Source organism: Scylla paramamosain, chromosome 34, assembly GCF_035594125.1.
Source record: "Scylla paramamosain isolate STU-SP2022 chromosome 34, ASM3559412v1, whole genome shotgun sequence".
Lineage (NCBI taxonomy): Eukaryota > Metazoa > Arthropoda > Malacostraca > Decapoda > Portunidae > Scylla > Scylla paramamosain.
This window is the reverse complement of record NC_087184.1, coordinates 9,925,708-9,935,267: the sequence shown is the minus strand read 5'-3', so window position 1 is coordinate 9,935,267 and position 9,560 is coordinate 9,925,708. Positions and strand designations below refer to the sequence as shown.

Sequence of the window (9,560 nt, the reverse complement as noted above, 5' to 3'; positions counted from 1 at the left end):
TGTCCACCACTGCCAGTTCAAGAGTTGCCTCACAATCAACCATGAACATGAGTAAAATAAACTCGGATTGCTGGTAATGTATTTATTGGCATTTCCATGAAAACATGCAGGTGCATTGCTTTGTATAATTGTTATAGGTAGTACCAACTGACCTTAAACCAAGCACAGCCAAAGTTATCCAAGAGGCATGAAAAGTGATGGGATAAAATAATCCTTCATATAAACAAACCATAAAATATCACCAAGCTAAACTTGAAAACACCGGCCATGTTTGCAGTTAGCTAGCTATCTCTATGCTTCATCCTATATCAATATGTACAGTACCATTTCTTACTGACATAGAGGTACATTATTTACATATGTATGTTAAAGTACTGTTATCTAGATCATGCTTGAATAGTGAATCATACATGTAATGCTCTATAATGCATGTGTATGTATAAATACGTATACATGACTTAAAATAACTTGACAAGAATGTTCAAATATATTAATGTTTCCTGAGAATTGGCAATTAAATATATTTACGACATGAAGTTTAGCTGTTTTCCAAGCTTCTTTACCAACCAGAAAAAAAAGCTTCACATTTTTTGAGCACACAAATAACAATTGAATTAGTAAATATCTAAACTTCAGTAAGCTCTTCAAAATTTGTAAATGAGTAGCAATCTTAAGAAAAATATGGTATACATTTTTGCAATTACTTGACACATTAAGCTGAATACATACTATTTTCAGTGGGTGCACACAGTATACTTTTTTGGGTTATTAGAGAATAATCACATATCAAAGCAGACAGCCATCTCGTCAGAGATATAAACCATTGTCGTCCTGTCTAGTTAACTAAGCATTTCCTTCCCAAGCTTACTGTTACAGGCTCAATCCACCTTTCCATATCACTCATCACACTGCCTTTTGAATGTCATGAAGCAATAAAAGGCAATCATTAGCCAGGGTAATTTGCCATAATTTACCCTCCACAAAATACAATCACAAAATTACCAAACTTAACAGTCAACATTCTCTGAGATGGCTGGACCCAAGAGCTTGGTACCGAAAGACAATACAAGTGTTAACTGACTTTCTACCAAAGAACACAAATTTTAAAAACAAAATTTTTGAAAAGTAATGAAATGAGATGTTCAAGAAAGGATGGGTTTGATGGCATATTTTATATCATTGCGGCAGATGGGGCACTGGGAGAGGGCGAGAGCACATGATGAGCAGGTCACCATGTGTGCGCAGGGGAGGAACACCATGTCAATCTCAGCATCCATGCATACTTTACACATGTGGGAGTCTCTGATCTTCTCAAGCTCTGCAGCAAGTTCCTGGGCTGTGGGCAAAAACAGAAAGAGATTAATGACTGAGATAGTTCACAATACTAATTAGTACATCATATAATTAAAATTGCATTATATAGCAGAAAAAGAGATTAATGACAAAGAAATAATAATGAATAATAATTCAATGAAGACCAAACACTCTATTAGCTTTCAAACATGTTTTGATTAGTTAATACAATGTATTAATTTCAAGCCAATCAAAAACTTACAAGTCTGGGGTTTTCCTGAAGTGGTAGGCTTGTCGTTGTCAGAGAGCTGATTGTTCATTGCCTTCTTCACAATATTGGGAGAATGTGAGGAGGATGAGCCAAGAGTAGCAGTGGAGGGAGTGACAGGAGCTTGGGGGGTTCCAGGAGGAGGAGTGGTGGGAGTAGAGTTGGTAGAGGTGACTAGAGAGGTACCTGTTGAAGGGTTTGGGGTTGGTGAAGAGGAAGAAGTGGGGGCAGCATTGAGAGCCTGTTCTGCCAAGCCAATGACCTGATCTGCTTGGCTTATGACATCATCAGTTGGAGACGTGGGTAATGATTCTGTCTCCATGGGCTCCTCTGAACTCACTGCCCCTGGATCAGAGTGGGAGGAAGGACCAGCTGATGAAGATAAAGAAGAAGAAGATGAGGAGGAGGAAGTAGAAGCAGTGGCAGCAGTGGTGGTAGTAGCATGTGTGTCACTAGTTGATTGCAATGCCTCCATCTTGGCTCCCTGCTGAGCTGCTGCTTCTGCCTCCACATTCCTGGATGATTTCTGAAGGGCTAGGCGGGTCTCCTCCTCCATGTACAGAAGGACAGCTTCAATGCAAGACTCCAGTCTGAGGAATGGCAGGCCTGTCTGTCCTAATTTTCTGCGCAGGGCTGATCGAACCTTGTCTGATGGAAAGCCCATAGCTAATGTGGCCTGGATGATGTCCAGTTCCATGAGAGGGTCAAGTTCTTGCTCAGTGATGTTTGTCCGAACCCCAGCAGATGAACTGGCTTTGTTGACTGGTTGAGACCGCAGGTATGGTGGTTTTTCTCGCCTCACCTGTAAAGGAAAATAAATTTCCTTAGCCATACAATGTAAACATTAAATATTGAACAGTAAATAATAGGTATCATTGTTGTCATAAGTACTAAAACAGAGTTAAACACTAGAAAAACAGACTTGTAATGGTATTTAAACATTATAAGTATACTTGGGACAACTTATGAAGTCTGGTAACAATGAACTAAAATGCAACAATGTGTGCCTTATCTGCATAAATCTTGATCTTTTAAACTAAAAGTATTTTAGTCCTAACAAACTTTCAGGCCAGAGATAAATTACAGTAATGGCTTATTGTCTTAACTGTGTGGCAAAAAATGTACATATGTGTTTATTATGAATACTTTATTCAAAGCAAAAACACACTATCAAAGTAATAATCTTATTATAGATTTTGATACCATAAGCAGAATAAAATATTTATCAACAACACATTTTCATATTTACCACTTGGTAATCACACAGCTGTATGAGCACAACTGCAAGTGCCTTCAAGATTCTTTACAATATACTGGAAATTAATTCCAGGCAGGTAAAATTAGGGAAGTCTTTATCTTAGTTCCATAAACTTAATGGAGAACTTTCCGTGTTCTGTTTCTTTCATCATTTTCATTTTTCAAAATCATTAACTAACTTCACTTTAACAGTCACTTGTGATGCCACTCAGAATCCCTCTACTTTCTACTGAGTACTTTACAAAACATGAACCAAATTCAACTTAATCCTTTTGCCTGTCTCCTTTTAAGAAACACTAGCTAAATAAGTAACATGAATGTAACTTTCACCATCTAGAACAATGGTTCTCAAACTTTATCATAAGTTACTCTATCTGAAACATTTCACTCCTTCATAACCTATCCCAAAGTAAAAAGAAAAATATACAGTGATATATGATGATTATGTCCCTGCAACCCACTGTTTGAGAACCACTGATCTAGAACATTTCACAACAATAAGTAATAGCATTCATCAATGTATCTTCCCACAGGGAATTTGAGAATAAAATGGCAAGTTCCATCAATAGCAGATCATGATATTTTGAATCTTTCCAGTCTCAATCCTTATCCATTTCTGTTAGCAGCTCTTGTAAGGTTGAGTAAAGGACCTCAGAAAGTGTATATTTTCTATGATGGTCAATGCATTTTCAGCTCAAGCTGATCACATACAGGCTAGAGAAGATGGTTCTGAGTGTTTATAGAGTTCATGAATCACCATCTTGGACCATGCACACTGTCCATTGTACAGTACACTTGTAATCTTTCAGCACTTATCAGCATTCAAAGAACACATAAGTGCATTAGGGGGCACTAACAAAGGCCATCTGCACTTGGTATCTTCATCCATAATAGTGTATATTATGTTATATTGTTCAGCATTGGGTAATGCTGATGATAATAAGTGCCACTGGAGGGTGATCTTTTAGATCAACACACCTGATGTTAATGAGAGGAATGGGAACTGATAGTATTCTCATGGTTGTGCAAAAAATAGATTACTAAAGGTCACTTGAAATATCACTCAATTTCCATGCATCAGTGATGGCCAGACCTGAACACGCATAACAATACCAGTTACTATCATAATCTCCCAGAGGACATCCGGATATTGTTGTCTGGAAAAATCAGCAACAAATGCAAGATGTTGCTGCCTGTCATATTCACTGCACTGAAATTTTACATGGTTGTGACGTCCCTCTTGGCGCATACACACTTGGTGGAGCTCTTGTAGGAATGTTGACCAATTCAGTCAGGAATGGCAAATTACCTGTGATATGTTCAAATGGTAAGGATTGGTTCTCTCTCCTTTAGAGGGTTTCATTTAAAATAACTGGGATTGCATTTGATTTCTTTTTTATATGTGAAGGAGGCTGGCACAATTCATTAAAAAATAATTGTGGAAAGGAAAAGGCCACATAACTGTCATTCCCCTTCCAAAAAAAGCTAAAACAATCTAATGGAAGATGTGTGCAAACACCACCTTCTGGCTACACATCTTTGCAGGGGGATGTTGTCTATGATATGTAGACAGATATTTGATGCTGGAAAAAAGTTGCCTTATATCTTCTCAAGGTTTTATCATTACAGCATCTAGTTTCTAAGGAAAGTTTACTAATTTTGTATCTTTTCTCACTAATTTGTTTTATTTTTATTATTATTGTGATTTTATCAGCACTGCTGAGACTGTTATAAAAATAAGTAAATAAATAAATAAAAATTTTCAGGGGAAAAACATGAAAATGTATGTTTCCTAAGCCTTAGGGTGGACCTTTAAATGCCGCCGTGAAGCACGTCCCTAGAGGCTTAAAAATGGCAGCAGAACACTAAAACTTTATCTTTGAAATATTGCCAGAACACTGCTTGATTTTTTGGGAGAGCAAATATCTCATTTCACTATTTTTGATAGAAAATTGGTCAAAAAGGCTGATATACCCCCTTAACAATATTGCAATAACCAATGGTTGCATTGCCAGCTGACACAACACAAACATACCTTGTCAATAAAGTCCTGTCCCTTTTTGACTAGAACGTAGTTACATTCCGGGTACCACCTTGCATGTTCCTCCCATGGGTCGTCATCTTTCTCCCAGTTACGAAGACCGTTGCCACAGTGGAAGCATCGCACGTGGTCACTCAAACCTACACAAGAAATACATTCTATGTGATTTGCATTATATGAATTTGCCAAATGCAAACATTTTTGTGGTATTTGTCTGACTGGTTTATGAAACTGTTGCTGCTTTTATTTTTGATAAAATGCAAGAAAAAACTGACAGATTGACATCATTCAAACCTGTAATTACTACTTTACCCACACTTAAACTCACATCATCACAGCAAACCAAAACATTTGTGCTTTTTACCAACACTATTACTCACCACAATAGAAGAAACCAGCCTCAGCCAGCTCTTTTGGTTTCTGCTTCACCATCTCAGGCCACTGAGAAAAGCTCTTTTCCCGATCGTGCTGAGAGAGGAAATCTTTCCGCTTTGGGCCAGAGTGCTGTGGTAAACCTATACCTTCCAAGCCTGTCTTCTTGGGGGGACCTGAGGAGATATGATAAAGCCACATAAGATACACTATAATTATCATAAAAATTTTATATTTGAAGGTGTTTGATTCATATATTCTCCTTCAACAGGTATTCCACTCGGTGATTCAGTGATTCCAGAATTCATTTTACAGATCTTGCCTCACTATAATTGTAAAAATATAATTTTAAATATTGAACTCACTGCTTTCTGGATAAGATCCTGGCATTGGTCTCCCTGAGCCACACACATCCATGCTACATACATCCATGCTGAGAGGGAGAGCTGGGGATGCCTCAGGACTCGGGATGATGCGGGATATGATGCTGCCTTGGTCTAGGGGAATGTTGCCCACTGGTTGGCCCTTGATGAAAGGGCAGAGTGGGAAGTGACGTTGGTGTTCCTCCCGTGGAGTGTCTCCCTTCTCCCATGCCCCAACAATTCCTCTGCAGAACACACATGCACAGTGGTCAGCTGTTCTCAGGTAATAAAAGCCATCCTTGGCCAAGTCAGCAGGGCTCAGCCATGTAACAGGCCAGTCAATGAAGGTTTCAAGTCGTTCCTTTTCAAATCTCAGGCTGTCATATGATGTAAACTTCTTGGTGCGGCTCTGAGGCAGTGGTGGAGAAACCAAATACTGACATTGGGGAGACTTTTCCTTGTGAAGGACATACACCTCCTGCGGTGAACTAATCCTGGAGGAGTCCACTTCCAGCCCACAGCCGGCACACTTCACCTTGTGTCCTATTTGTGTAAAATAAAATCCATCTTTTGCTAGGTCATCTTTCAAACGTATGTTACTATTTTCTCCGTAAGTATTGATTCTGCAACGCTCTTCTCGAAGTTGTTCACAAGTGAACCTTGCGTCACCCATCACTGCTGTAACAGCACCACTGTTAACTATGTGTTTTCCAATTCACAAGGTGTTGCAGACAGTCCCAATAAGGTTGCACGCGTTATCACAGTTTTTTAAGCGTAAAGTATAATAACTACTGACAAGTTTCGGTAATGTCCTTCCAAACAATATACTTTTAAAACAATGAATTTGTAATAAGATCAGCTGAGAAGCATAACTTTCCTTGGGGAGACTTGTATCACTGAATACACTCCACCTCACATGCACGCCATCATGCATTGAAGGCTCATTTTACCTGGAGAGAAAAAAAAAAATATATATATATATATAAGAACAGAGAGATGGAAACATCTTAGTTTTATTAAATTTTATGGCATATGTATTTAACATGCCACAATTTAAAAATAATGTACTAGACACAAATTAATCTAAATTGAGTTAGAGTAATGGAACCAATAAATAAATAAATAAATAAATAAATAAATAAATAATATATATATATAATATATATATATATATATATATATATAGAGAGAGAGAGAGAGAGAGAGAGAGAGAGAGAGAGAGAGAGAGAGAGAGAGAGAGAGAGAGAGAGAGAGAGAGAGAGAGAGAGAGAGAGAGAATATTTAATTACACTCGGGTGGGTGGATGTATTTTCAAAGGCCATATATGACTCTCTAACAGTCTTGAAAACCCAAATGACTTCGGCTTGAGCCTATTATAAGCAGAAGAGATGAGATTCCTGTCTACAGCAATCCCAGGAAATGATGAAAACAGAGGTATGCAGTGTTTTGCTAGCCAACTCGCCCTCACCACAGCAGCGAGAAGGTTCCCACTACCGACAAACATTTGACAACATTCACGGAAATTCACCTTGTTTTAAGCTCATTTAGCCACTCCTTCGTTCATTTCCATTAAAATGTACAATTACACAACCGGATAAGGTGCGGCTGGACGTTCCCAAAGCAGAACAGTTGGCACAGGGCGGAAATAGCACTAGGGAATGGCTGCCGCTTCTCTCGGTCCTTCGATGTGTGGCGCAGTGGGGGTCTGGGAGGGGAACTAGGCGCACCAGCCGCACCTCGACCTTCACTCCATCTTCCCTGTCTGCCTGCCTCCTCTCACCACATTTCTAACTATATTTAAACCCAGTACCCAGTCTTCCCCCTTATTGTTTAATGAATGCATGTTGAGTTTCGGAAGAAAACTGTCTGGAGCCATTGTTAAAGAGGAAATGTTTCAATATTGTGTCTCCTTTCTCATTGCCCCAATATGGCAACTCAATATGACTCACTCCTATGTACGTAGTAGATTCTTAAAAATTGCTGTGTTCCTACAGTGAAGCCGTATATTTTTTTTCTTCCCTAAACATTCATTGTGAAATATAAATTGGTCCAACTGTAGAATTTGAAAATATACATGGTGAAAAATATACAAAGCTAATAAATAAATAATAAATAAATAAATAAAAATTGCTGATATGTGCTACTGCACTTGAAAGAAACTATATAACATCAGTCCATGATAAACACCGAATAACAGAAGGGCTTGTCTTCTATAGGCCTATCTATACACGAAGCTTAAGGAACGTTACGATGGGGAAATACCTCATGTCCCATTATTGCCTTATTTATAAAGTTACATAAGATTAAGAAAAGATAGGGTTATCAATATCAGAGGGTATCCCATTGTGACGTAATCGAGTGACGTCTGAGGAAAACAAGGTTGAACATGCCTTCTACTGATTGGGTGCTTAAAGAGAGAGAAGAAAAAAAAAAACGATCATATAGTGTCATGGGGGTGGGGAGAAATGGGCCCATCTGAGAGAGAGAGAGAGAGAGAGAGAGAGAGAGAGAGAGAGAGAGAGAGAGATCCACGTTATAAATAACCAAAATACATTCTCCGTGGGAATGTATTGATTAATTGTGGAAGTACCAATGAAAGAAAAAAATGCGTAGGAAAAAAGGTAAATCAAATTGTGCTTTAACAGGTGCCTTCTGCTTTGCTATCCTGCCTCTTTACCAAGTACGTATAATTATTGTAAAATGTAGGTAAAGAAGACCAGCTTACGAAAAAAAATTATATATATATATATATATATATATATATATATATATATATATATATATATATATATATATATATAACTAAAAAAGTGGCACTATTTAGATGTTCCTAAGTTTGAATTGTACAATAGTTTATATATATATATATATATATATATATATATATATATATATATATATATATATATATATATATATATATATATATATATATATATATATATGTGTGTGTGTGTGTGTGTGTGTGTGTGTGTGTGAGTATGTGTGTGTGTGTATGTCACACATTCAACAAACAATAAAAGAAAAAAAAACTCACACGTCGCAACACGAAGAAAAGTAATGCAGTAGAGTTCGCAGCAGCGTTACCCTTCCTCCTGCTGCCGGCACACTACTGGCTGATGTTCTCGCGCTGCTTGCTAAGCTACCAAACCGCGCCGCTCTTTCGACATTCGTGTGGTCGGAAACTCCCACATATCTGACTTCGTCATGTATCTTTTTTTTTTTTTTTTTATTTATTTATTTATTTATTTTTTTACAGTTTATCTGTTTACAACCTTCCTGTATCAGCAATATACGTGGTATGTTTGATAGTGATATATATATATATATATATATATATATATATATATATATATATATATATATATATATATATATATATATATATATATATATATATATATATATATATATATAATTTTTTTCGTTTACTTCGATTATTTTCAATAGACTTGATAGGATTTGTCAAGAGTGTTTTCACGATCCTGGTGATGATTTAACGAGGGTTTTGTATCTTCGATAGGAAGAAACATCCTTATATTAATGATTCCTGCGATCTTTGAAAATAGTCTTCATGAGGGTACATGTATACAGTTATTAATTAAGGGTACGGCCAAAGCTGTAAAGGGCAACAGGACCTTAAGGAAGACATTTTTAGACGTTAATGTTGAAGCAAGCAAGAATAAAAGTATGCATGTACTTAAGGAGGAGCTCTACTCACAAACTCGAGGGAAAAGGCGAACAATAAATGTAAACTAGGAGAGAGAAAAAAAAGTGAAAAAATAATGTATAGAAGCAAATTGTATATGATAACGCTTTAGTGATACAATGAAAATCATTAATCGATATACGTAGAATAATAATAGGTTGGTTGAAGTTATAAAAAAAATATATAAAAAAAACTGTGAACAAAACTTAAAGACATATATGAAGCAAAGACTACAACGATCATCATCCAATGAGTATG

The 9,560-nt window shown here is 37.0% G+C and overlaps 1 protein-coding gene across 2 annotated transcripts; it reads right to left on the bottom strand.

Moving 5' to 3' along the window:
* Positions 1 to 67: 67 nt before the first annotated feature.
* On the bottom strand, positions 68 to 8,872 carry LOC135090129 (death-associated inhibitor of apoptosis 1-like). Of its 2 annotated transcripts, none has more exons than XM_063986503.1 (6): positions 8,631 to 8,872; positions 5,597 to 6,543; positions 5,240 to 5,407; positions 4,854 to 4,999; positions 1,556 to 2,363; positions 68 to 1,336 (listed from the first exon to the last, which is right to left on the bottom strand). In XM_063986503.1, the coding sequence occupies exons 2-6, from the start codon at positions 6,264 to 6,266 to the stop codon at positions 1,143 to 1,145; spliced, it is 1,986 nt and encodes a 661-aa protein (XP_063842573.1). In that variant the 5' UTR covers positions 6,267 to 6,543; positions 8,631 to 8,872; the 3' UTR covers positions 68 to 1,142. The 2 variants fall into 2 exon arrangements, with proteins under 2 accessions (XP_063842573.1, XP_063842574.1); XM_063986504.1 differs by lacking the exon at positions 8,631 to 8,872 and adding an exon at positions 7,122 to 7,339.
* Positions 8,873 to 9,560: the final 688 nt, after the last annotated feature.

What these genes read in the sequence shown, in the direction of transcription:
- LOC135090129 (XM_063986503.1), bottom strand. Translation starts at nt 6,266, where the DNA reads ATGGGTGACGCAAGGTTCACTTGTGAACAACTTCGAGAAGAGCGTTGC. An exon ending in GACAGGACTTTATTGACAAG is followed by an intron (nt 2,364 to 4,853) that starts GTATGTTTGTGT and finishes TTTCCTTTACAG; the next exon opens with GTGAGGCGAGAAAAACCACC. An exon ending in TTCAGGAAAACCCCAGACTT is followed by an intron (nt 1,337 to 1,555) that starts GTAAGTTTTTGA and finishes TTTTGCCCACAG; the next exon opens with CCCAGGAACTTGCTGCAGAG.